Source organism: Phycodurus eques, chromosome 6, assembly GCF_024500275.1.
Source record: "Phycodurus eques isolate BA_2022a chromosome 6, UOR_Pequ_1.1, whole genome shotgun sequence".
Taxonomy (NCBI): domain Eukaryota; kingdom Metazoa; phylum Chordata; class Actinopteri; order Syngnathiformes; family Syngnathidae; genus Phycodurus; species Phycodurus eques.
Genome location: NC_084530.1, coordinates 25,171,983 through 25,199,948, shown reverse-complemented (window position 1 = coordinate 25,199,948; position 27,966 = coordinate 25,171,983). Strand labels below are relative to the sequence as shown.

At 41.3% G+C, this 27,966-nt stretch overlaps 3 protein-coding genes across 8 annotated transcripts; 2 read left to right on the top strand and 1 right to left on the bottom strand.

Moving 5' to 3' along the window:
- Positions 1–6: 6 nt before the first annotated feature.
- Positions 7–18,860, top strand: sun2 (Sad1 and UNC84 domain containing 2). Of its 4 annotated transcripts, XM_061679887.1 has the most exons (17): positions 7–81; positions 244–303; positions 6,615–6,723; positions 6,809–6,912; positions 7,653–8,057; positions 8,143–8,190; positions 9,344–9,418; positions 9,512–9,657; positions 10,153–10,203; positions 10,301–10,336; positions 10,695–10,889; positions 10,966–11,094; positions 12,891–12,987; positions 13,709–13,824; positions 13,917–14,090; positions 15,521–15,610; positions 16,727–18,860. In XM_061679887.1, exons 3-17 carry the CDS (start codon positions 6,617–6,619, stop codon positions 16,841–16,843), a joined length of 1,890 nt encoding a protein of 629 aa, XP_061535871.1. In that variant the 5' UTR covers positions 7–81; positions 244–303; positions 6,615–6,616; the 3' UTR covers positions 16,844–18,860. The 4 variants fall into 4 exon arrangements, with proteins under 4 accessions (XP_061535871.1, XP_061535870.1, XP_061535873.1 ...); XM_061679886.1 differs by having other exon boundaries at positions 17–303; XM_061679889.1 differs by lacking the exons at positions 7–81; positions 244–303 and adding an exon at positions 3,299–3,655.
- A 2,033-nt stretch (positions 18,861–20,893) lies between these two features.
- LOC133404541 (P2Y purinoceptor 1) lies at positions 20,894–22,605 on the top strand. The gene is made up of 2 exons (XM_061680522.1): positions 20,894–21,392; positions 22,078–22,605. The coding sequence occupies exons 1-2, from the start codon at positions 21,045–21,047 to the stop codon at positions 22,603–22,605; spliced, it is 876 nt and encodes a 291-aa protein (XP_061536506.1). The 5' UTR covers positions 20,894–21,044.
- A 2,128-nt stretch (positions 22,606–24,733) lies between these two features.
- Positions 24,734–27,796, bottom strand: LOC133404247 (uncharacterized). Of its 3 annotated transcripts, none has more exons than XM_061679970.1 (3): positions 27,533–27,796; positions 25,765–26,029; positions 24,734–25,442 (listed from the first exon to the last, which is right to left on the bottom strand). In XM_061679970.1, exons 2-3 carry the CDS (start codon positions 26,026–26,028, stop codon positions 24,771–24,773), a joined length of 936 nt encoding a protein of 311 aa, XP_061535954.1. In that variant the 5' UTR covers position 26,029; positions 27,533–27,796; the 3' UTR covers positions 24,734–24,770. The 3 variants fall into 3 exon arrangements, with proteins under 3 accessions (XP_061535954.1, XP_061535955.1, XP_061535953.1); XM_061679971.1 differs by lacking the exon at positions 27,533–27,796 and adding an exon at positions 26,916–27,294 and having other exon boundaries at positions 24,734–25,391; XM_061679969.1 differs by lacking the exon at positions 27,533–27,796 and adding an exon at positions 26,916–27,289.
- Between the last annotated feature and the right edge of the window lie 170 nt (positions 27,797–27,966).

Below are 27,966 nucleotides of genomic sequence, written 5' to 3'. Positions count from 1 at the left end.
ACACCGGAAACACAGTCACACGTTAATGACGCCGAGTGCGTCGAATGGCCTTGTACGACTGTATTAAACGACAACGTTGTGGTAAACGTGACTCAACAGAAAGCTTGGATCTAAATAAAATGTTCTATTAACGCTACCCAGTCGACCGGAGAAAGAAATCGCTACTTTATGTTCAATGTGCCTTTATTATGGACCCTCATACCGGAAGTAGCTTTCTAGCTGTCTTTGTCTTATCTTAAACAGGCTGCTGTCAAAATTCGTAGTCTTCTCTGCAACTTGGACAAGACCACAACGCCTCTTGAGGTAAATTACGGACACACGTTTGCGTCTCGTTAATTTATCACTGAAATACTCAGAATGCTCTTTTTGTCTCGTTCTCTCTTCCTGGTGTTTCTTTCGTATTTCTTTTTTTGTCTCGTTTAGCTAGCTGGTAACGGACCTCGTTTTATCAAAAGTAGTGTGAGTTGTTGTCAACGTGGTTCGTCAGGCTTAAAATTTTTCTTTTTGAACACTTTTAAGTTTTTTTGCACGAAAGTTGTTTTTTTTTGTTCGTTGTTTTTTTTTTAAGTTATGTACCTTAATGACAAGGCGAGTGACGTCACTGCGGCGTCAGGCTAGTTTTCTAATGGTCAGTTAAAACACCTGCGAAAGAGTACTTCTTCTTTTCCTTTCGGCTTGTCCCGTTAGGGGTCGCCACAGCGCGTCATCCTTTTCCATGTAAGCCTATCTCCTGCATCCTCCTCTCGAACACCAACTGCCATCATGTCTTCCCTCACGACATCCATCAACTTTCTCTTTGGTCTTCCTCGAGCTCTCTTGCCTGGCAGCTCCATCCTCATCATCCTTCTTCCAATATACTCACTATTTCTCCTCTGGACGTGTCCAAACCATTGAAGTCTGCGCTCTCTAACTTTGTCTCCAAAACATCGAACCTTGGCTGTCCCTCTGATGAGCTCATTTCTAATTTTATCCAACCTGGTCACTCCAAGAGCGAACCTCAACATCTTCATTTCCGCCACCTCCAGCTCTGCTTCCTGTTGTCTCTTCAGTGCCACTGTCTCTAATCCGTACATCATGGCTGGCCTCACTACTGTTTTATAAACTTTGCCCTTCATCCTAGCAGAGACTCTTCTGTCACATAACACACCTGACACCTTCCTCCACCCGTTCCAACCTGCTTTGACCCGTTTCTTCACTTCCTGACCACACTCACCATTGCTCTGGACGGTTGACCCCAAGTATTTAAAGTCCTCCACCCTTGCTATCGCTTCTCCCTGTAGCCTCATTCTTCCCCCACCAGCCCTCTCATTCATGCACATATATTCTGTTTTACTTCGGCTAATCTTCATTCCTCTTCTTTCCAGTGCATGCCTCCATCTCTCTAACTGTTCCTCCAGCTGCTCCCTGCTTTCACTGCAGATCACAATGTCATCTGCAAACATCATGGTCCACGGGGATTCTAGTCTAACCTCATCTGTCAGCCTATCCATCACCACTGCAAAAAGGAAGGGGCTCAGGGCTGATCCCTGATGCAGTCCCACGTCCACCTTAAATTCTTCTGTCACACCTACAGCACACCTCACCGCTGTTCTGCTGCCCTCGTACATGTCCTGTATTATTCTAACATACTTCTCTGCCACTCCAGACTTCCGCATGCAGTACCACAGTTCTTCTCTGGGTACTCTGTCATAGGCTTTCTCTAGATCTACAAAGACACAATGTAGCTCCTTCTGACCTTCTCTGTACTTTTCCATCAACATCCTCAAGGCAAATAATGCATCTGTGGTACTCTTTCTAGGCATGAAACCATACTGTTGCTCGCAAATACTCACTTCTGTCCTGAGTCTATCCTCCACTACTCTTTCCCATAACTTCATTGTGTGGCTCATCAACTTTATTCCTCTATAGTTGCCACAGCTCTGCACATCACCTTTGTTCTTAAAAATGGGCACCAGCACACTTTTCCTCCATTCCTCAGGCATCTTCTCACGCACTAGAATTCTATTGAACAAGCTGGTCAAAAACTTCACAGCCACCTCTCCTAGATGCTTCCATACCTCCACAGGAATGTCATCAGGACCAACTGCCTTTCCATTTTTCATCCTCTTTAATGCCTTTCTAACTTCCCCCTTACTAATCATTGCCACTTCCTGGTCCACCACACTTACCTCTTCTACTCTCCCTTCTCTATCATTTTCCTCATTCATCAACTCCTCGAAGTATTCTTTCCATCTAGCAAGCACACTGCTGGCACCAGTCAACATATTTCCATCTCTATCCTTAATCACCCTAACCTGCTGCACATCCTTCCCATCTCTGTCCCTCTGTCTGGCCAGCCTGTATAGATCCTTTTCTCCTTCTTTAGTGTCCAACCTGCCATACATGTCATCATATGCCTCTTGTTTTGCCTTTGCCACCTCTACCTTTGCCCTGTGTCGCATCTCAATGTATTCCTTTCGCCTCTCCTCGGTCCTCTCAGTGTCCCACTTCTTCTTAGCTAACCTCTTTCCTTGTATGATTTCCTGTACTGTGAGGTTCCACCACCAAGTCTCCTTCTCTCCTTTCCTGCCAGAAGATACACCAAGTACTCTCCTGCCTGCTTCTCTGATCACCTTGGCTGCAGTGGTCCAGTCTTCTGGAAGCTCCTGCCGTCCACCGAGAGCCTGTATCACCTCTTCCCGAAAAGCTGCACAACACTCGTCCTGTCTCAGCTTCCACCACATGGTTCTCTTCTCTGCCTTTGTCTTCCTAATTTTCCTCCCCACCACCAGAGTCATCTTACACACCACCATCCTATGCTGTCTAGCCACACTCTCCCCTACCACTACCTTACAGTTGGTAACCTCTTTCAGATTACATCGTCTGCACAAGATGTAATCCACCTGTGTGCTTCTACCTCCGCTCTTATAGGTCACCCTATGTTCGTGCCTCTTCTGGAAAAAAGTGTTCACTACAGCCATTTGCATCCTTGTTGCAAAGTCTACCACCATCTGTCCCTCCAAGTTCCTTTCCTGGATGCCGTATTTACCCATCACTTCTTCATCACCCCTATTACCTTCACCAACATGTCCATTACAATCTGCACCAATTACGACTCTCTCTCTGACTGGGATGCTAAGAACTACATCATCTAGCTCCTTCCAGAATTTCTCTTTCACCTCTAGGTCACATCCTACCTGTGGGGCATAGCCACTAATCACATTACACATAACACCCTCAATTACAAATTTCAGCCTCATCACTCGATCTGATACTCTTTTCACCTCCAAGACATTCTTAGCCAACTCTTCTTTTAAAATAACCCCGACTCCATTTCTCTTCCCATCGACACCATGGTAAAATAATTTAAACCCTGCCCCTAAACTTCTAGCCTTACTGCCTTTCCACCTGGTCTCCTGGACACACAATATATCAACCTTTCTCCTCATCATCATGTCAACCAACTCCCGAGATTTTCCTGTCATAGTCCCAACATTCAAAGTCCCCACATTCAGTTCTAGGCTCTGTGTTTTCCTCTTCTCTTTCTGCCGAAGAACCCGCTTTCCACCTCCTCTTCTTCTTTGACTTCGACCCACAGTAGCTGAATTTCCAACGGCGCCCCGCAGGTTGACGGCGCCGGTGGCGGACGTTGTTAACCCGGGCCACGACCGATCCGGTATGGAATTCTTTGGATGAACGCTCATATTTGTTTGGCAAGGTTTTAAGCCGGATGCCCTTCCTGACGCAACCCTCTGCATTTATCCGGGCTTGGGACCGGCCTACAGTTTGCACTGACTTGTGCCACCCATAGGGCTGCATTACCTGCGAAAGAGTACGTAGGGCCATAAAAATAATCAGAGATTGACTGAAAAACGTTGTGCATTTTTGAGGGGAAAAAAAGTATTTTTTTTTCTAAAAAGTTGATTTTGAGATGAAACGAAAATTTGGGTCTATATTCCAGAGAAATTTTACGAAAACAAAGGAAAACAAAGGAAGTGTATTTTCGAGATTAAAGTCATATTTATGTGACAAAAATAGTCGTATGTTTTTGGGAACATTTTGTACTTTGGAGAAAATAGTTTGAAATGTTCAACATCGAAGTAATTTTCAAGACTTCTGTATGTTTTTAAAATTAAAATTGCATGATTGTAGATTAAAGTTATAATGGCAGAATAGCTGTGAGAAAAGGTTGAATGTTTTTTAGATTAAGTCATTAATTTACAAGAATAAAATTGTATCTTTCCAAGAAAACAATAGATATTTTTTAGATTTTCAACGTAAGCGTTTTTGTATTTTCCTTGAAACTTAAATAAAATGTATTAACATCACAGTTGTAATATGAAAAAGTTTGATATTTTTGAGAATTACTTTTTTTATTTTAGTCATATTACAAGAATATTAAGTTGAAAAACCGTTGTATGTTATCGAGAGAACATTAAGGTCAAATTGGAATTTTACAAAAATAAGGTCATTTATTTTTTTAGACAAATAGTTGAATACGTTTTGAATATGTTGTAGATTAAAGGTGAAATATTACAAGAATAAAGTTTTATATTTTCAAGATTAAAATCTTAATATTACAAGAATAAAATATTACAATAGGAAAGTCATATTTTTGAGATAAAAATCATACACTTTCGAGATTAAGTTCGTACATCTGTGAAGTTGTATATTTTTGAGCATAAATATATTCTCGGGATGAAAGTCGTAATACTACTACTACTACTACTATATTTTATAAACTAGCTGAGATAGGCTCCTACATGCCCGCCACCCTAGTCACGATAAACAATATGGAAAATGGATGGATGCATACTGTAATCTTGTCATTATAAAAAAAAAAATTCTTCTTGGTCCTAATGCTCCTTTGTCCACGTTCACATTAACAGAAGGAAGGACTTTTCCAGTTGTTTTCTTTTTAAAAGACATGATTCCACCGCTTCGTATGACTCATTCCACCGGCACTTTTCCTAAAGTTAACCACGGATTTAAAAATGTTTGCCAGCCACTTTGGTTTGTTCAAGCCACGGCGAACCCATTCATGTTTTTCCCGTTTCTTCTTGCTGCCCTTCAGCTCTTTCCTTAGTTTTCATTAACTCTACTGGCTTCACACAACATTCCTGTATACTTAAGCAGAGGTGGGCAAGCAACAGGCCCACAAGGCCCATGAGAGCATTTAGTTTTGCCTGCCATCCAACTCAAATTTTTTATTTTTTTTAATTCCCCGAAAACATTCAACCCACAAATTCCAATATAATACTGTTTTTACATCCTAAGCTCCATCTCAAGATGCCATTTCAAGTATGAAAGAGGATTTGAGGGTGTTAAACTGCCCCCCTACTCTGAACTGTCTTGAAATGTGCTCAAGTGTTCTTGTTTACAGTTTTGGACAAGCGAGAAGCAATTGAGGCAAAGTACTGTGCTCTACGTGGCTAGATTGCTATCTATTGAACATGACGTCAGCTATGGGAGGTAGAACTACATATGTCGTATCGCAACTACTTGGCCTCGTAGAGCAAAAACGAAGACATTGAACCCAAAATGTTGCCATGCGGGCGTCACGTGAACTGAACGAATCAATGAATGAATAAATTCTATACGTGCAAACGCATAGGTGGCCGTCATGGGCGTTGTATGTTTTTTTTGTCTAGCGGGCCTAACTTTTTGTTGTGACTCGTCATCCTTTGCTATGCATCCTCCGCCCTGTATCTAAATGATCTTGGCTCGTGTCAAGTTGATCTTTCACACAGACTTCCTGTCTGTGTGTGTTGGGTGCACATATGCCACCGCAACTTCCTTTCGTCACACCTCCTGCTCATATTTATTTTCTCACATAAGTCAGTTAATATGGTTTAACTAGCAGGACCGTTGGTACGTACATGGAAACTGGTTCTTTACTTTCTTTTGACCGATCATATTTTGTAAAGATGTGGCGTCTGTCAACTTTGTGTTGTGTTTTAATTTGGAATAATCATGTGCTCCAAATGTGTTGCCTTGTATGCCTCCTCGCTGCATATTTTTGTGCTTTTCCATGTTTCTCTCTGGTCTCTTTGTGTTAGTCTTTGCCCTTGAAGATTAGCTGGATTATTGTGAACTAAAATTAGCGGAGCGTCTGTCAGAGATTTTATTGTTTTACGCCACTATGGCCATTCCTCTGGCTAGTTGGAATGGTCATCATAATATTAATATTTTTTCAGAAAATCAACATCAGTACAACACCTCCCCAAAAGCATGTGTAATTGCTAATTTACTTACGCTGTCATTGATAACAACAGTAAGGACACAGACGCCCCTGACGCCAGCCGTGCCCATCAAAGTTTGCAGTCACGCCGAGCCCCCCTAAAAAAAGGCTTCAATAGTTAACCAAATTTGCACATACGAGGTTATACCATGATATATATATTTTTTTGGGTGGGCGTAGTGATTAGCATGTCTGCCTCCAAGTTCGGAGCTTTGGGGTGTGTGTTGGCGTGGGTTTTCTCCCGGTACTCCCCCCCCCCCCCCCCCCCCCCCCACGCGCACATTTCAAGAAAGATGCATGTTAGCTGAAGACTCACAATTGTCCTAAGGTGTGAAGGTGAGTGTCATTGGCTATTTTGAAGCAAATAAAACCGTCAACTACGTCTTTCTGTCAGTCATGTCTCGCAGGAGCTGTCGCCTGGCGTCCACAGGCTACTACAACTCGGATGACGAATCCGACTCAAGTAGCGTAACCAACATTTCATACAGAGAGAACCCCGTCAAGTGAGTAACAAGTGACGCAAAATCTTCTGTAACATTTTTTCTGTTATGTTTATTCATCCCTGTTGCTCATTTTGTTTATCTTCAGGGTTTTCAAGAAGAAGGCCGGGACCCGTAAAGCCGCCTCCCGCGCCTCCACCAGAGCCAACAGCAATGCCAGCACGAGCAACTTACAATCGCCGTCCACCACAGGTCAGTGTGTAAATTGAACTAAATTAAATGTGTGTACATTGAATTTGGTCGCCCGTCTGCATCAGCAGAATTGAGCTACTACAGAAACGAAGGAAGTCAAATCAAGATGGTAAATGGGGTTTCACTTTTGTATAGCGCTTTTCTACCTTCAAGGTACTCAAAATCTCTGCGTGTTGGATCCATGGCATTGGTGCTTTATGATCCTGTTTTTCTTTTTTTTCTTTTTTTTTAATTTTCTGTTCTGTGATCCTGTTTTATAGTTGTGAGAAAAAAAGTAGAATTTATTTAAAATTAAGTCATCAATTTACAAGAATACATTTCTTTTCAAGAATTTCTTTTTAGATATTTCTTTTGTATTTTCCTGAAAACTTATGTTAAATATTAACATCACGGTTGTAATATTATGCAAAAGTTTTATATATTCGATAATTTTCTTTTTATATTAGTCATAATAATACAAGAATATTAATTGTTTTATGTGCATTGCCGCCTTCTTGTGGCATCTATTTGCAATTATGTCTTTTAGGAGGGCGTCAATTATTTTAAGTTCCGCTATTTGCTGAAGCAGTTGGTCCGTGTCCCCTTGTAATAGTGGGGCTTCACTGTAAATTTATATGCATTTCCAAAAAATTGATATAAAAAAAAAAAGACAAGTTGTGTTCAACGTTAAAGGTTCCCCTGTAAAAAAGGATGAAATGCTTAAACTGATCCTCTCGGCATTTAAAATGTTTTCCTCAAAGCCCGCAGACCTTCCCTAAGCACCCAGACGAATCTGACCATGGGGAGCGTGTCCTACGCCACCCCAAGGGCCACCCCCAGGGCCACCCTCCGGCCCTCCCTAACGCCGGCGTCGTCGACCACGCACCAGACCGCCACCCGCTCCCCTGCGCCTCCTCCAGAGAGGTTCCACAGCTCCGGCCAGGCTGTCGTGTACCTGCGACCGGACCACAAGGACCAGGATAAGAACTGCATAGACAGCTCGGGTTACTTCTCCTCTGAGGGCATCAACTTTAAACCCCCAACACCAACTACCACCACCAGGTCCGGTAGCAGCAACACCACCAGTAAAGTCAAAAGTAACAACGTGGCTCCCAGTGTCGTCGAACACAGACGCCAAATCAACAGCGCCTTCTGTGGTGTGAAGGGTGGGTACTCATTTTCATATGTTTAGGCTGCATTTAACTCAACTGTAGAATAACACATTTTTTTATTTTTTTATTTTTTTTGCAGACTCACTATCAAGATTGACTGCAAAGATAAAGCATCTTATCACTTTTGGTAAGAAGTGTGCGCTTGTGTGTTGCTAAGCATTTTAATTTGCACCTTTCTGAATTCAACCCAGTGGCGGGTTGAATTCAGAAACTAAGAGAAAGAAACTAGTATCACGTCAGTTTTAGAAACCGTTGCTATGATACAAAAACACAATATAACAGCATGCAACTGTGCCACGTATATCTGGAGCAGTTCAGAATCAATATTTAGCTAAGAACATGACCAAAACATAAAACCGTTAAATAAAATACATAATATTTACCAGCAATGCTGATTTTTAAATGTAGTTATGTTGTTCAGTAGATAACTACAGACTGTTTTCTCAAAGTTGGCTGTGTCAAGTTTTGCTCTGACCAACCAATCAGATGACAAAAAAATGTTTGAGGTCATTGAGGGCCAGAATACCTGTGAGGATGAACATGAAATTTGATTGGTTAAAGAAACAGTCCCATTGCTTTTGTGGTTTAAGTTACATCGGCCGGCACTAGTGATTCTGAAGGAGGCCCTGGGGTAGTCAAATCTACATGGCAGTGGCTGAAATATGATTGGAAGAATCTGACATCTACATTTCGCGGTCTCACTTCATCGCAGATGTTTAACTCGTACATATCTAATTTTATATTGCGGATTTTCTTGCTAATTGATTGTGCAAAATTGTAATCTTTCCACAGGTGCTCAAGGGTAGACCCAATCGCCGGTGCACTTTCAATCCCTTTTTCTATTGAACAAGTGGTAACAAAAAATAAGCACATTCATACACTTGCTGCATGGCCACAACTGACTTCCAGGCACTGAACACGCAGTTTGGCTAGCCAGCTAGCCGTCGGCCAAATCTACACTCTTATTCGCTGACACTGACGTCAGTCAACAGGCTAACCCCCGCCTTTCAAATTTAAAGATACTGCACAGTAAAACATGAGGATGGTGATCCCAAGTGCACAAAAATAACATCTGCGCCTCGCATGCATATTTTGTATTGATATTACGCATATATTATATGGTTGCTATCCCGTGGAATTTCATCTATGGATAAATGAGGGACGACTAAATGTAGGTCACTGCTTCTGATCAAATCTGCATTGAAATCTTCATTCAAATCACTGAGTCCTCGAAGTGGTCATGTGGAAACTACCCTAAAGCAACTTGCTTTGTCTTGCAGCCAATAGATCCTTAATCAGCGCCCAAACAAAGACGACTTGCATTGTCCTCATCTTGCTCTCTGTTGTGGCTGCCTGTAAGTGACTTTTAAATACACATTATTTGATTATCCGAAGTAAATGCTCTTGTTTTTAGTCAGCCAGTGTTTGCTCCTTCTGCTATTCTCCAGTTGTTTGGTTCCTCCCTCCCTTGTTGCCTCTGACTCTCATGGACTTCATAAAGGCCCATTCGCAGATTGCCAAGCTCAAGCACCAATCTATTCTCCCAGCCATTGTACCTCCTCCACCCAGCACCATGCAATCCACATTCGCAACGGTACGCTTCACTCTATTTCGCTACTGTATCATACCGTACCGAGGAATGTTTCTTATATTCTGGCGTTCATAAGTAGCTATGGCTATGCCTAAAAAGGCTAACACCCAAGCTCGGGAAAATGTGTGTTCCTCATGTGTTTGTTGTAATATTTGGCATAGTTTAAGCCAGGAGTTTTGCACCGTCTGGCTCTCTTTATATTCCGGTAAATTAGAATTATAAAGATGGGGATACCAGCGGATCTTCTCACAAGCGAAATGCGAAGCAGCGATCCATTGCTGTTGTTATTGGTTGTTCTTCATATTCTTGGTCGCCGCACTTTTATGCATTCAGTCCGCACGGTCACAACAGGGGTGAATGACGATATTTTTGTCATATGGACCAATGCGCGCCCTGGAGACGCAGATGCTGTTTAGAATAAGTGACCAGTAATTGTCAACTCTATTCCAGCTAATAATTAAAAACGATTTTTTGGGGGGGTCGTATTCTGCTTTCCAGGACTTGGGCACAGTGCCTACTGATATAGAAGCAAAAATGCAGCATCTTCTGGTAAGAAGCAGATTTTATTTATTTATTTATATTTTTTAAATTCCACCTATAACATTTAGTGAAGGCTGACAGGAATTTATCTTTTGTGTTTATGCAGGAGGAGCTGCAGCTGAAGCAGGAGCTCCTCTACAAGGTAAAATATAGCTTTACACGAGCTTCTACTCCAGTTAGATAAATTACAGCGCACAATTGAGGTTTGGTTGGAGTTGGCTGGCGACTAGTCCAAGGTGTACAGCTATTCTGCCTCTTGCTCAAAGTCAGGTGGGATGGGTTCCAGCTCACCCCTGACCCTAATTAGAACAAGCCCAATACATATACAGTTCATAGATCACATTAAGGGTGGAAAAAGGTTTGAAATTATTATTATTATTATTATTAATTTTTTTTCATATTACAAAAAGCTTATCTTTGAACAACGGAATGGAGACATATCCACTCTAAAGTTCCCCCTTGCATTCAGCTGAATAATTTTTCTCAATCACCCGTTTCAGATCAAGGAGCAATTCGAGGTGGACATGCAGAGTATGAGGGACGACATGAAGGTGTTGGAGGCCAATAGTGGGCGCCATCTGGACCAGGAAGTCACCGTACTGGGGAAGAAAATGGACGATCAGAAGCGGGATTTTAATAAGTCCCGCTCAGGTCTCAGTGGCAGAATGAAAGCTTTAGAGACTCAGATTGCCAAGGTAATGGTGATGTTAACATACAAATGCGGATGTTTCTCGCATGCTGTTTGTAACGCAAAAGTCATGTTGATTGCAGTTGTCCAAGGAGTTGTTGTCCATCCACTCACAGCCTCCTGCGCTGCCTTGTCCTGACATCACTGCCCAAAAACAGCTCACGCCAGAGCTCCAGCAGGCCATGGAGAAGTGGCTCACTGACCACATCCAGGTAATGGCCGGCCGAACCGCTTAATTGTTCGGTAAATTGTGGCATCCTAGGAAGATGCATATTTATATGTTGGCATAGGTAACTAGCTAACTGCACATTGTAGTGGTAGAAATGGTACTAGTAATAATTAAGTTACTCGCAACTGCACCAGATAACCACTTATGCGAACGAAGGCGCTCAATTTAATAATAGATGACAGGAGACCCATTCCAGATGCCTGAGTGCGTCGCTGGGCGCAGTTTTAGCCACACCCAAAGAAAATCTGAAAAACAACAATTCTGTACTACATTGGTCTCAGTCTTTGTAAATATTTTCACCTGTTATCTTTAAATATGTATAATTGATTGAAAAACAAATCTCAGAATTCAGTTTAGGGCAGGGGTGTCAAGCTCATTTTTGTCTCGGGCCGCATTGTAGTTATGATTTCCCTCAGAGGGCCGTTAGAACCATGAAATGTTTAATCACCAAATAATATTATTACCATTACACAGCAAATGGAGGGATAACTAGTTTTGAAATCAGAAGAAAGGGATAATAGTTTACTCAAATATTGTTTAAGTTACGGTAGAACAGGGGTGTCAAACTCATTTTTGTCATGGGCCATATCGCAGTTATGACTTCTCTCGGAGGGCCGCTGCGCCTGCGGACCCATATAAATGAAAGATGAAGATGAAAGATTCATATACTGTAACCACAGTACACACAGCACATTGATGAATAACCAGTTTTGAAATCAGAAGCCTATAAAAAGATGTTTTTCAACTATTAGATTTCTTTTCAAAGGGGGATTGGTAACAAAAAAAATGCTTGCAAATATCTCAATGATATTACACCAGAGAGCAATTAGCGATTTTGATTTGCTTTCGTGGGTCACAAAATGATGTGGAGGGCCGGATCTGGCCCCCGGGCCACCAGTTTGTGCTGTAGAAGAAGGGTTTGGTAACAGAAAAATGCAATATCTCAACATTATTGTTCATTATTATGACAATTTGGAATTTGGGTACAGATTTTAGCAAAAATCACGGAATGACGAGCATGATTTGCTTTCGCGGGCCACATAAAATGATGTGGCGGGCCACATCTGGCCCCCGGGTTTTGAGTTTGACACCTATGGTTTCGAGGGTCTTTAGTAAATTAAAGCAGAAGACAGCCTTCCCTTTTTTCTGTTTTATGCACAATGAACGAAGAAGAAGAAGAATCACCTTTTATTGTCATGAACATGCATGCATGCACACAAAATTTGTTCTCTGCATTTAACCCATCACAGTGAACACATACACATGTTAGTGGAACACCCTGGAGCAGGGGGCAGCTGAAGCGAAAATGGAACCTTAATTTGATAACAATAGACTGACTCTTAATACATTGGTAACTTCCAATATACATTCTTCTCCTCATTCTCTTGACACCAATTGTTGACGTAGGTCCACGTTGCAAAAAGCTAAAGAAGAAGCAAACGCATTGGACGCACGGTGAACTGATGTCTCGCTCAACACTATTGAATTGGACTTAAGTAGATTTGAATACATGTGCAAAACATAATCAAGTATCGTTTAAAATACACAGGTTCAGTCGTTTGATGATGCTCATTGAACGAAAGTGTCGCACAACATTGTGGCATATGAAACTCTTTAAATGTGTATTTTGATAATGATCGCGGAATAGATGTTCTGCTGTATTCTTCCTCTGTTAACATTCATAAAGCCAGATGTTGATACAGGTCCCTCTTTTGCACTAAGAGTCACAAAAAGCCAAAGAACACGTTTATCGTGTTATGTATCATGCTTTTCGCACAGGCGCAGAATGCAGTCATCCTACAGCAGAAAGGAATCTCTTCAGCGTGCACACAGCCCTTGGCTAACAAAATGGCTGACTTTGCGCTTGAGACTCAAGGTATGACAGTTGACACCATGCACCTTATTCGGGACCTTGCTAGCAGATGTTGCTGCAACCTAAAAGACTTTCATAGATGCTATGTTTAATATTTTTCCGATTTATTTTAGTAATTTGGCATGTATTCTTTCATCTATTAGAACTCCATCTAAATCCCCAATTGCTATTCGCTTTGACAGTCGCGAATGATAATTAAATAGTTCCTCCTTGTACTATTCTGAAATAAAGACATGTCATTGTCCAACAAATGAAAAATTATATTTGAATATTTGAAAACTCTAGCCCCTTGGTTAAGTCGTAGTCTAAGTTTTTTTTGGGGGGGTCGCGGATTTCGTCACAACAATAGAAAAGACGCATTTTGGCTGGTGTGAGCAATGGCTTCTTTTTCACCCTGGGAAAAGCTGTTGCCAAAATGCTTCTTTTTAATTTACAATGGTTTACTTTAACAAGGATCCCTCACTGCATCATGGCTGTGGTCTGTTTTTAGCCGGTCTCGGTGCCATAAAATGCGTAATTCCACGCTGGCGGGGCACATTTGCTTCTACTGAGCCAGCTAGTTAGCTTAGCTGCAAGTTAGTGGTAGCTCTGGTCAATCATCTGCTATCTAATCTACCTACCAACCTACCTACAGCACACCTATATCCATCTATACTTCCCATTTCACCTCTTGCCTTTTATGGGGCACCTTTTTATACGTGGTGTATGTGTGTGTAATGCTCAGGTGCCAGCGTGATCAGCACCCGCTGTTCTGAAACATATCACACCCGCTCAGCGTGTCTCAGCTTGCTTGGATTCCCCTTGTGGTACCTGACGGAGAGCCCTCGCACTGTCATTCGGGTAACCATCTTCCCCCCTCCTCCTCGTCTTTCCCTGTTTGCTATGAGGGTATCTATCCATGCCCACTTCAACCTTCGTCACTCCCGCCTCAGGGCGAGCCAGTGCTGCTCCCTGGCAAATGTTGGGCCTTTCACGGTGCCCACGGGACTCTCGTCATCGCGCTGTCTCACCCCATACGGATAACCCATGTGACGCTGGACCACGTGCCGCGTCACATCACCCCCCAAGGCCGGATCGACTCTGCACCCAAGGACTTTGCGGTCTATGTAAGTCAACCAAAGCAAGGCTTTTTAAAATTATTATTTTTTTGTTTTCTTTTTTTGCTCCGTTTCCACCTAGTGGGACAGTTCACTTCAGTGTTAGTAATGTGCAGAGGTTGGTAGGAATGCGCTACATTTAAATAGCATTCAAATGGCATTTTGAATAAATTCTACTTGTCAGAGTAGTTTTAATGCAGCATACTTTTTACTTGAGTATTTATGTGAAGAAGAAACGGTACTTTTACTCCGTTACAATGATCTGCATGCTGTTCGATACCTTTATTTATCAATTGTTACTTATTTAGACTTTATATTGTGTGCAATAACACACAACGTTTTCTATTGGGCTTGGCGGTCATAGATATAAAAACGAAATACGTCAGCCCGGCTAATCGACGTGCCTGTGTGGCGGCCATGTTGGGAATGTTTTCGTTCCCCTAGAAAGCAACGGCGCGCGATTATTATCATTTCAGACCACAAAAACAACAGCTTTCATGCATTGTATTATTTGCCTGGCACTGTCTGACCAAACGTGGATATTCCAGCCCACTTCTAAGATGAGAAAACAGCTTCTAGTAAGATTCAGATGTTTTTGGCTGTGCATATTAGCCCACATTAGCCCTATTTTATGGTCATAAGTAACTGTAAAACATTTGGGGTACGCGCTAATCTCATTCACATGCACGCACCACACACACTGCACATTTACATTTTATTTACTTATAGTTGTATTTTATTTGACATTCATGCTCTGACAAATCCATTTACTCAGTGCTTGAGTACTTATTCAAATAATTTTTGGGGGGAGCACGTTCTACTTTTACTTGAGGCATATTACTTTCAAGTAATATGGCTCAAGTATTTGGCTACTCTACCCTCTGCTAATGTGTAACTAATGTGTGTAATGTGTCATTTAACATATTCCAATACAGTGGTGCTTTGAGATACGATTAAGTCTTTCAAACAACCGCATAGCTTAGCTTTTCAGTCGACTAGCTTAATGATAACGCTAAAGAGCATCTATTTTGCAGTGCTGTAACCCTTTAAGCAACAGACGGAACACAAACGGTGCAGCAACAGATATAGACAGGAATTATAAAAGCGCTGTCATATATTCTTTATTCTCCGCTAATAATGACTAATATTAGTGCCGTACTGATGAGCTAAGCAGAGTTATGCTGTGTAAATAGTGGACAAAAGCTGTTTTCTTCTATGTGCATGAGTCTGGATGTCAAGTTGGTTGACAACAAGAACACAATGCTGCCCGTAGGATTTGTGCCACAGTGGATCTCAGCTTCTGGTAGATGATGTCATGTTGTTGGCATCTTTAAGACATCAATACCGACGAGATTTACTGTACAGCACTTCATTTGCTTTACCTTTCCAAACTCTGCCTGTTGGTGTGACTTTTTTTTTTTTTGCCTTGGATCCCTCAGGGAATGAAGAATGAGGTGGAAGAAGGAACGCTGCTGGGAACGTTCACGTACAACGAGGACGGCGAGCCCACGCAGACATTTGAGCTGCCTGTGAGTTTCAAAGCCACGCATCTTAACCTTTTACCTACCTGCTGCACCAATCAGTCGAGCGCATTAAGAAAGCAAATACAGTATTCCCCCGCTATATCACGGTTCACCGATCAGAGTCCCACTCTATTTTTTTTGTACTGATTGTATAATATTTTTGTGTTATCCATTGCTCTTGCGTTCTCTCAATATTGTATGTTTGAATCGCTTTGGATTGTTTTAAAGGTTTGTTTAAAGACCTTAAAAAGAGTTTGAAGTGCTATATATGCTATTTAAACAGGGTATTTCCATATCGCCTATTAGAGGTAGAGGCTCATATTTGAGCCAATGAGAACTATAATGGGCTAATGATACCTGTCATTTTACATGGAGAGTGATTTAAAATTTTATGGCTGCACTAAAATCTAGGGGATTTGTATCCCGGTGATTTAGATGGCAATGATTTTTTTGGGTGGGGGACCGATAACATTATAAGGAAACACTCTTTGAGTACTTACCGATATCTGGTGCCATTACCACGAGTACTTTATATATGAAATTTCAGTTAACACAAACACAGGTAATTGTAAACAGACCTTTATTTTCTGCCGCACATGATAATTCGCCGATATGTCAAACTACTTTTTTTTTTTTTTTTTTTTTTTGGCCTTAATTATCGGTGGCTGGCAGCGGCAGCCTTCACGAGTACCCGATACCTTGACATAAGGTTAGCGGCCCAATACCGATACCTGGTATCGGTACTCGCCGATCCCTAATTTAGATTGCCTGAAAGAAAAGAAACAAATGGCTATTAGGAAAAGAAAGTTCAGTGCAACAGTGGTCTTATTCTAACTATGCCAAATCTAGATCAATATTTCATGAAAGATGATAAATAACGTTCACTTATACTCACATGCAGATACACTGGCACCCAAGCGAAAGCACTGCTTACTTTCTGAGTCTTCTTTCAATCTCTGAACATCACTTTCTGGGATATTGGCCCAATTGCTACCCCCTGTATGGCAACATAGGAACTAAACCTTGATTTCGACTTAGAGATTTATTTATTCATCTGAAAGTTATTACAAATTGCTCGTTAAAAGCGTGGTGACATCATATCCGTGATCTTGCCTCACGCAGCCCAGCGACGTGATCTACCACGTGGTGGAACTGCGCGTCCTCAGCAACTGGGGTCACATGGAGTACACCTGCCTCTACCGCTTCCGAGTGCACGGAACTCTGGCAACGGCGACATGATGCGCCCCCACTCCTCGGATGAAGTGGTGAGTTTCCACCACTAAAGGCCGCACTGACGCTTTCAGATATTGGGACTGTCAAATGAATAGCATGAAACAGGATGTCTGGTAACATCGTTGAAGGATGTAAATATTTTGTCAAAATCGTTACAAACCCGGCCAAAAACTTAATTTCGTCCCTGGTACTTAAATACTAGAATACCCTTTTTTTTTTTTTATCTTGCCATCATGTTGATCCTTGTAAGAAGCACTTGAATTTTCTCAGGGCGCAAAGTCAGGAAAGTGGAAAATGTATTTGATGTGAGCGTGAATATATTTTAGCGAAGTCATGCCTTGTGTCATTCATGTCACGTATGAAATATTTATGAATGATGGGAGTATTAGGGGCAAGAAAGAAGAAAAAAAACTCTATAGTTGCAAGAATAAAGTAGTAATGTGACGAGAAAAAAAATAAAGAAAATTTTATACATGAAATAAAAAAAAGACAATGCAATCGCAGGACTACTCGAATTGTAGTTTGTTGTTGTGATATTTTGGTTGTGCCCTGCGACTGACTGGCAACCAGTTCAGGGTGTAGTGTGCCTTTCGCCCGAAGTCAGCTGAGATAGGGTCCAGCGCCCAGCGACCCTAACCAGGATAAGCGGTGTTGAAAATGGATGGATGAAAAAGTGCCATTTCAAGAATAAATTACAATTTGTGAAAGGTCAAGTTTTTCTAGACTTTTTTTCTTGCTAAATTATGCTTTTTTTTCTCGTGATATGACTTTATTCTCTGCAAATTCTGAGCTGTTCAGGGTAAAATTATTAGCTGTTTTCCATAAAATTGACTTTAGTTTTTCTTGAAATATTATAATTATTTAAAAAAAAAAAAAAATCTTATTTAAAAAGTAAGGCTACAGTTTCAGACTCTAAATTGCCCGTAGGTGTGAATGTGAGTGATTGTTTATCTGTGTGTGCCCTGCAATTGGCTGGCGACCAGTTCATGATGTACCCCGCCTTTCGCCCAGAGTCAGCTGGGACACCCGCGTGAGGGTAAGCGGTACGGAAAATGGATGGATGGATGGATGGATGATGAAAATGGCTTGCTCTTCGATGATGCAATGGCTCAAAATGTTTGTTTGCCTGAAAAGTAATGGTTTTGGAGATGCAAAGATCCTGCCCAACACCTGCAATATAATAAAAAGAAGTAAGGCCAGCAGAAGTCTTTTACACATTCACCATTTTTTTCCTGATGTTTATACTTTACAACAGCTCAGTTTGACCTGCAAAATAATAAAGGTGAAAATCACAAGCCGTTTCTCAAAATGTATTTTATTTTTTTTGTCATAGCATTAATAATTTTAAGAGGCTAATTCTTGCTGTGTTAGTCTTGAAAAAGGACTACTTTACCCCCACTATGACACTCTTGTCAAATATTTGATTTTCTTTCAAAATTACAACTTTATTCTTGTAATTATTTTTTCTCGTATTTTTAAAAATTATATTAGCAGTGTGGTCTTTTCAGTGTACCTAGTTTGTAATTTTGAAGATGACCTGCGAGGTTGTACAATTTTCTCACAAAAAAAGTTACTTTGATTCATGTTTGTTGTTTCGATGACACTTTTCTGTGCGAAGTCTGCATGTTTTTCTGATGAAGTGTGCTACAGGTTAGTCCTGCTCGAAATGAATTGTGTTGCAGCCACCTGTATATGAAGTGAATACATACTGTTCTTAAAGAACACGTAGCACTTGGAACAAGGCAATCCTAATTTGGATCATGAAAAAGCTAGTGTCATTTTCAAGCAGTTTGAAAAATCTTGTTTATGTGACAGTAAAGATTGTATTTGAAAAGTTCATCATATTTATAAATGGGTTTATACGAATGCTTGTTTTTTTTGGTCTGGAATTGATGTGTCATATTTGGTAGGTTATTTATAACAATGCTCTGAATATTGTATTTAAACTACTTAACACAAAGATGCTTTTATTCACTCTATTTGAATGTATAGAATTAATAAATAGTCTTTGTTCAAATACTAATGTGTTGTGATATTTTAGATTCCCAACTAGATGCTAATGCTAATGTTAGCAGTGGATTCCACTGTTGAGTTCTCACTACACACATTTCACCATTGAAACTGCTGTTTTCAATACAAAATATAGCCAAAGCCAACTAACTGGTAATGTTACCTGGGGATTGAGTTCTCACTTCATGTCACCACTGAAACACTATGTATAAATAAATATAAATATAAAACATGCGGCAAGTGTCTAGCAAACTAGTTGCTAATGCTAATGTTAGCCATGGACTCAAGTTTCAGGTTCCACTGCACGCATTCATTTTACCTCTGAAATTCTACTCTGCATAAATATAAACAAAGCATCTCACTGCTAATGTTAGCCGCATACTCCACATTGAGGTTCCACTGCACACGTTTTACCACGAAAACGCTACTCTGTAATCAATATAAAATACACAGGAAGACTTAAATCATAACAAGCTTTTTTCACTACTGCACCATCTACTGGATCAGGTGGAACACTGCATCACTTATTGCCCTCCTCATACCACTTTTAATCCGAATTGCTTACTGTTTTTTTTTTAATTGTTATTATTTTTGTTTGTTTCATATTCCCAGCAGGCTTTTTTTAAGGTTAAAGCATTCTGGTAAGACGTTTATTAGATTTCTGAGCTTGCGTCACCTGTTTGTACAAAACAGCCAGAGGCACAAGGACCCAGGAATAGCTTCAGTTGCCATCGCACACAGTCAGACCATGCAAAGGTAACGTCAGGCAGAGTCCACGCCCCTCTTTACTTACCGGACTAACCAATGGACAACCACCTTTCATCTCATGTCCAGTGTGTTTTTATGCTGATGATGTGCGCACAAAGTTCTAGTTTCCAAGACAGCATTTGACTTGAGGCTGCTGCAACCGCCATTGAGGTAAGAACTACAATTTTTGTACATCCTATGTGACAATTTAAATTCATTTTTTCCAAGCTTCCCCTCAGCTTTGTTCACCACTGTTTCTTGTAAAAGACTTAAAACCTAAAAATATAGATGACAAATAAGGTTGTGTAAAAATTTTTTACTTAAAATGTAAAATTTTAAGTTTTGATATAATGGTACGTTTTCTCATAACATCACAGCTTTATTCTCATTAAATGTTTTTATCCTAAACTGTTTTTGTTGCATGAAAATGTAAAAGTGATTTTTTTTTCCTCATCTGACAAGAAGTCTTCATGAAATTGTATCTTCCTTCATGATGTAATGACTAAATTCTTGTAAAATTGCATCTTTTCTCATAATATTAAACACTTTCTGGGAATAAGCAGACTTTGTCCTACCAAAGTAAAAAAAAATTTTTTTTTACTCAGAAAATTGTGACTATTTCCACATTTTTGTAACTGGGTTCTACTAAAAGTAGGACATATTTTGTAATATGACAACTTTGTCTTAAAAATAAAAAATAATCTTGTAACATCACGCTTCTAATATTGTTAGCCTAACACGTTAATGCAATCCGCCAAGGTTGAGTTTCCTCATACTGTCCCAAATGCATTGCGTCATGTCAGGGATTTTCACATTAAAAGTTCTAACTTTTTGTCAACTATTATGGCAATTCTCCTAAAATTTTAACTTGTTCTCATACAGTGACTTTATTCTCATAAAATTACCTTTTCTCAATGTAAATTAAAGTTTTTTCTCTCTAGTTGATGCTTTTTGTCTTTATCGCTGGCAGTGACGGACGGGTCTACCATTCTAATTGGTGATAGCATAGCAAATTTATTTTATTAATTTTAGATTTTTGTGGGTTTTTTTAGCTCATTAAATTTGCAAATGAACATATTTTGGTGTTAATTTTGGTGTGTGACAGTATATGATAGCTGTATAAGGTATACCAACTTGTAACAATGCGGTATTTGGAAAGTCAAAAAATATATATATTGTCGGATTTTAGAGATATTTGTATTCCTCCCAACGACTATAATCTCAAATACAATTTCAACTTTGTCATCACTTTTTTTTTCTCGTTAGAAAATCACTTAAGAAAAATGTTCTTATTTAAAACTTTTAAATGCTTTTTCCTCATTCAGTTCCATTGACGGCTGTTGAATTCAAATATCCATATTAACATGGATATTCTCATTCTTGCGCATGTGAGAAACTAAATTCCCCATCCATATCCCCTTGCATCCCATGCATTTTTATCCACTCCAGGATGTTCAACACCACAGTGAACTTGAGCGCTGCGGTCGGCCTCCCCCTGTGGTACCAGTACCAAATGTGCGCCGTTGCCCCGTACGGCTTTGTCTTCTACTACGGCGTCAAGGTGTTCAACCTGGTGGTGGGCACTCCCTGCAACGGCCTTGTCATTTGGCAGATCGTCGCCAAGAAGAGCGACTCCTGCACCTCGGACGTGTTCATCCTCAACTTGGCCGTACTGGACGTGTATTTCTGCCTCATGACGCCCGGCGAGTTGCTCAACACCCTGCTGCTGGACGACACGCGCATCTGGTACCTGCAGAGGTTCTCGTATGGCGTCAAGGACGCGGGGGTGCTCTTCTTGGTGAGTACACATCGCAATATGCGACACCATGTGGCTGTAATTGGAATTTTAGGCTCGTTAGATTCTTCGTAGAGCAAGCAACCATGATATTTCTCCCGGCCAATCCGCCGTATGCGGAACATCACGTGACCAAACCCGGAAAACATGTTAGCTGATTTCCTGTATGCTAACGAGCATACGGTTTGATGACCATTGTTTGAAGCTGAACTTGCTAAAATTGTGTTTTCTTTATGGTTGGTGTCTTCGGACAAATACATGTACAGTATATAATTTATGTATACAAATATGATATATGCAAACAGAAATGAACCCTAAACACAATCTATTCTCATTTTTGGTGGCTCTGTGGTGACTTCTTACGTTATAAAAAAAAAAGACATTGTAGATGTTTAAAGGCCCTACGGTTGCTTTGTCACCGTCCCCTTTGGGATTCACTTGAACAGGGAGGAAGTGCTTAGACCTGTTTTGCCAAATATGAAAGTAGGGTGCACATATTCTGGATTAACAAAGAAAAAAAAACTTATTCAAAGGGAACTAACCCCAAAATATTCAAAGCGAGGATACATTGTATGTGCCAGCACTAATCACAACACTGTACTCTGATTAATAATGCGTTCATGGAATAAGTATTAAGCAGGAAAAAATGAATCGATGCATATTACTATTTGATGATTCATCTCTTTAGGTGTGTGTCTGTGTGGACCGCCACATGGCCGTGGTTCACCCCGTGCTGTTCGCTAGCATCCGGAACAACAAAATCCGCACGGGCGTTTCGATGGCCGCGTGGGCCGCGATCATTGCGTACGCCCTGACTAAGTGCGTCTTGGGCTCCATGAGCGTTAACGGCGTGTTCACCGCCGTGGTGCTCGTCGCCCTGGCCGTCATGGTGCTGTGCAACGTCTCCGTCATCTGGGTGCTGCGGCGCTCCGTGGCCGGCCAGGAGGCCATGCACCCGGCCAAGAAGAAGGCCCTCAAAACGGTGCTCGTCGTCCTGGCCATCATCGTGGTCAACTACCTGCCGCCCGTGCTCATGCCCTTTGCGCCTTACTACACCTTGATGGAGTTCCGCTGCCAGATCAGAATCAGCGTGTACTCCATCATGGACCTGAGCTGCAGCGTGGAGCCGCTGCTCTACGTCACCAAGATGGAGTGCATGGGAGGTTGGGGCTGCCGGTGCTGCGTTGCTAGGACGCCACACCGCGTCGAAGTCTGACGCTGCTTCCTGCTTATTCTATACCCTTTCCCCGTTTGGGCTCTATGCTGGCTTGTGTCCACCTTGTTTCTTTATTTTTTCTTGTTTTTTTTAAAACATTTCAGCTGTGTTATTGCAAATGTAACAATTCTGTGGTGCCTTGGCATACAAGTAGGCCAAAATATGTTCTGTGACTCTGATTTCAATGAAATGAAATTCCATTAATCTGTTCCTGCACCTCAAAACACCACCAATAAAAATGTGATAAGAAAATGTGTATTCTACAGTACTGTACTTTATGAAAAGATAGTAATGACATAATTATATAGAATGTAAAGAATTATAACCAGTGCGTCATGAAAATTCAATGGGCATCGTGCTGCTCCTTCTGGTGTGTACACCTTGGCCAACAGGGAGCAGTATAATGTATATAGATGAAACACAGAAGACCATCTTAAAAAAGCTGCAATAATTTTCATTTTTCAAAAGAGGATAAGGAATATATCCCTGTGAGCATTGTTGTATGCTCTGTCTGCATGTGTTAGTACTGCTTGTGTCAAATATTAGTTGTTGAAAGGTTTATAATTACTGTGACATCGATGCTAGTTTGGTGTTTTGCATTGTGTGTGAACAAGCAGACTTTTGTAAGAAAATGTAATTGTGTGCTCTGGTAAATAAACACATTGTACAGATTGTTTAATTTGAAAGTAAATGTAACTGGGAGTTTCAATTAAAAGCTTGAAGCGAGTACTTGGCGTATTTTTGGAAGAATTGTTCACTAGCTGCCGAACTGCTGATTGCTGTAGGTGGCTACCGCCATTTAGCACTCGTAACTAAAATGTTGGCTCGCAACTCAAGACAAAAAAGTGATTGCTTGTACAGTGCCGTGAAAAAGTATTTGCCACCCTTCTCAAATTCTTAGTTGTTTTTGCATAGTTTCCCACTTTAATGTTTAAGATAATCAAAGATGCAAATATCAAAGAACACAAGTAAATAAAAATTGCTGTTTTTAAGTGGTGATTTTAGTTAAGGGGGAAAAAAACTAGTCAAAGCTGCCTGACCCTGTGTGAAAAGCTAATTGTCCCTTAAACCGAATAACTGGTTGGGCCATCCTCAGCAGCAAAATCAAGTGTTTTCTATAATTGGCAATTAATCTACTCAGTGTAACATCTTGGAGATATTTTGGCCCGCTCGTCCTTACAGAATTGTCTTAATTCAGCAACATTGGAGGGTTTCCGAGCATGCATGGCCTTTTTAAGATCATGCCACTGCATTTAAATTGGATTCAAGTGCAGACTTTAACTATGACACTCCGAAACCTTTTATTTTTTTGAAGCCATTCAAAAGTTGACTTGCCGGTGTGTTTTGGATCATTATCCTGCTTGAGGTCACAAACTGATGGCCGAACATTCTCCCTCAGGATATTCTGCTAAAGAGCAAAATCCAAGGTTCCATCAATCACAGAAAGTCATCCAGGCCCTTAATGAACTAAGCAGCCCCAGACCATCACACTGCAACAATGTTTGACTGCTGGTATGGTATTCTTTTTCTGAAACGCTGTTACATCTAGGCAAGACTTAACAAAACAACACACCTTCCAAAATGTTCCAACTTTCATCTTGTCAGTCCGTAGAATATTTTCATGTCTTGGGAATCTTTTTAGAATAATAATAAAAATATCAGTAATGGTTCAGTCTTAATCCCATGATTTATGGCTTTTGCGTGTTAACGGTTGATTCATATCCAAGCAGAAAATGAATAAGGCATTTTCACAGATCGCTTCACTTTGCCACACCCAATATGGCTGCAACAACGCCAACAAGGCGCCATTCAAGCTGGCACCAACACTCAACGTTAAAAATATGTAGCAAAGTCCTGTCTGTAGGGTACTAATTTTAATTTGTCCCCCCCTTAAGACTGAGGTCTGGTGACGGGTCGGTATAAGTGTGGTCATGGAATGAATTAAAGTCAAGGCACCACAGAAGTGCAATGCAGGCAAACAATTCTAAATAAATACTAAACTTTAGCATTACAGTGTGGGCTGCTAAAGAACTGACGGGGGGCATTTGTGGCCGTGGTTTAGATACACCCAATCTACCTGATAAACGGTTAATTGAATAAATTGAAATCACCAACAAATGTTGTGAGAATGTCTTTTAATGACAATTTCATCGTTGTTAACAGGTCTACTTTAAGGTCATTTTGGCATACATCTCCTCCAAACTCTCCAAGGACGCTCCGGGTCCATCCTCTGAGGTGACGTAACCGGGATATGAGAGGAAGCACTGGTGAGGCGCCGGCGGCGTGCTGTGATTTCCTTCCCCGGAAGACGGCAGCTGCAGCAGCGGGATCAACTTGGCGTGGGCGTAATCGATCTCGAAGCCCTCGAAGATGAGACCCACGCCCCACGCCCCCAAACCCTTCTCCAGGAGATGAGACACCTTGCGGGCGGCCAGCACCAGCCCCTCGTAGTCGCTCTCTCCTAGCCCGAATATGTCGGAGGACAGAGGACGGCGCGGCACGAGCACGGTGAAGCCGGGCAAATTGGGGAACGGGGTGAGGAAAGACACATGTGCCTCGTCCTCCCACAGCCGCCAATGCGGCTCCTCGCCCCGGACGATGCGCGGGAAGAGACCAGGGTGAGACAGGTCGTCGCCCAGGAACGTCAGGTTGGGTGGTGCGTCCGGGTTCGGGAGCTTTGCGCGGATCCTGGCCTGGACTTCCTTCAGGCGGGCGTCGCTCCACCGAGGCGCCGTCTTGGAGGTGCAGTACCCTGGATCGTGGGTGTGGTGCTCCTCCTCTCCTGCCTGGTGAGGACGCCACTCTGCATCAAGGCCGTGCAACGGGAGGACACGTATCTGTGTGTAAGATTACATCAACTGGAACTCATCACAACACTCATAACGACAACTTTTCCCATTATTACCTCTGCCAGGGAGGTTATGTTTTCAACTTTGAGCAGGAGTATGCAAAAAAACTGCCTTGGCCAGAAAGACGTTCACAATGATCCTCCATATATTCACGGATACGAATTCTTAAATGTTACTTAAGGGTTTTATGATGCTGACTGTTAAATTTCTATGACTTCTTCCACCATCTTAGAGGACACTTGACGCAAGTTAAGAAAGTATTCACCATTAAGTGGTTTCCAATTAGTGCAATGGTAATGGGGGTGCACACCTGAGCAGGTCTGTCCACGTGGGGTCTGGTGACCAGGGCACACCTGTGCACCCGGAGCTTGTCGCACAGCAGCTGGGCCACCGCCTTGGCCCCCAGCATCCAGGATAAATACTCTGCCTCCTCCAGGTGAAAGATGCTGCCCGCCATCGTTCCGGGCACGCGGCGCTCCAAGATCACGGAGCCGGGCGTCCACGGCCGCGGGTGAAGGTAGGCCACTAGGCGCTCTGACTCCCAGACAACATGGCGGGGGAGAGTGGTGGACATTCTGCGGAAAAAGAGCCATTATTACATTGACATTGCCTACAAAAATATAACGCACAACAAATGTCTATGTTACTTAACATGAAACCACAGGATTTTACTTTGAGATTTTCAGGTATCTGCACTTGAGTTTCTATTTTTCTGACGACTTACTTTTACTGCCTACTTTTGAAAACTGATAAAGCTGATATAAAACGTTTACACACCCCTATTCAAATGCCTTTTTTGGGTGGCGGAATAAGCCTTTTAACCTGACCCAATGCTAGCTCGCTTTTTTTCCCCACCTTCAATACAAGTACAATAGTATATAGCGAATAGTGAAAATCTGCGAAAAATTGACACCCATTATAATTGCATTGAAAAAGAAAATTTAAACCCCCAAAACACTTGAATAAGCGGGGATAAACTTCCAATAAGTTTGGTAATAAGGTAATTTGAAAAAATGTGTAAAAAAAAAAAAAAAAAAGTCACATATGGGTGAATTAGTGGAGAAGGGGGTGGGGGGAATTAAGTACTTTTTCAGAGTACTGTACTTATTTAAGGAGCTGTAAATGTTCTACATGAGTACGAAGTGTGGATATATTTGCCACATATGGGGACATCTTGGTTCAAACCTCAAAGTTATGTTTAAAAATTTACTTTGATCTACATCGCTAACGTTTCAGCCAAACAACTACAACAAACGTCATAGTTCCTTTAAAAAAAAAAACACCTAATGTTCATAGCGATCACAACACAGGCGCACAGTGATGACGTTAAATGTGTAGTCCACCTGAGGAAAAGTATAGGGAGCCATAGACCCAGAAATTTTTGTATAAATCACGTCTTTAGCTTTGTTAGTTAGTGACCCGAACGGCGCTTAAAATGCGACTTTATCTAAAGAATCCTACCTTGTGCTGCAAAACCTCGTAAACAGCATGTAGAACTGAGTAAAAAGACTCAAACCGACCTGCCTTGCTTTACTTAAGGCTCGTGGCGAAGTGTCGCGTGAAGTGCATAAACAGCCAAAAAACTGTCACTTTCGTGACATATTAGTCACAGAACTAGAAGTGAAACTAGCACATTTCCTCCAAAAAGTAAAAATAAAATATACATATATATATACTCCTAGGTCCCGTCCATAATGTTTCCTTTTTATGAGGCTTATTTGCGTCAGTAGCGCCCCCTGTAGGCAGAGGACTGGGACGTGATGTACAAGCTATGCTGTGTTCTGGTACACTCGGAAATCTCATATTTTATATTCCGACTGAAAGAAAAACATCAAAACACACCCTGGCCTCAACTGCACTGTCAACTCCACAAAAACTTCTAACTCCCTACGTCAAATCTAAAGACGCCCGCTCCAATCATAATTTCCAGGTCAAATGTACCGTTCATATTTCAGTTGCGATTTCAAGTGTCACAAAATCATACATTGTCGCCAGGATAAACTTGTCAACGGTGTTGATGACTGACTAATACGACATAATCAATGGATACAATTGATAATAAATATTAAGCAGCGTACCTGAATTTACTATCACGAGTTCGAAGTCCTTAGATCTTGCCAATTGTAGCGTTTAGTGTCCTACAACCGCTACGAATGTGTCCATACACAACTCTTTGCTGTTTGTGACGTTCCCGGTGCGTGTGTTGTTGTTGTTGTTGTTGACAACCACAACAGATCCAACTACACACCTCTTTAATTCAGTTGTGGGGAGATTTTAGAATCACAATTTGATTTGACTGATGGTGAAGCCATATCCAATTATTGGGTAGCCGCTAAAATATTTCTAAATCCCAAATTTGTGGTCTAAGAATAACTGGGGCTCAAATAGTGTTATTATATTATTATTATTATTAGTAGTAGTAGTATTAACTCTCTTGGGGTTCATACAAAATGATAGTAAATTTACAATAAGACGAACTGTACAACGAAAAGGACACTGGCAGCGTTTTTTT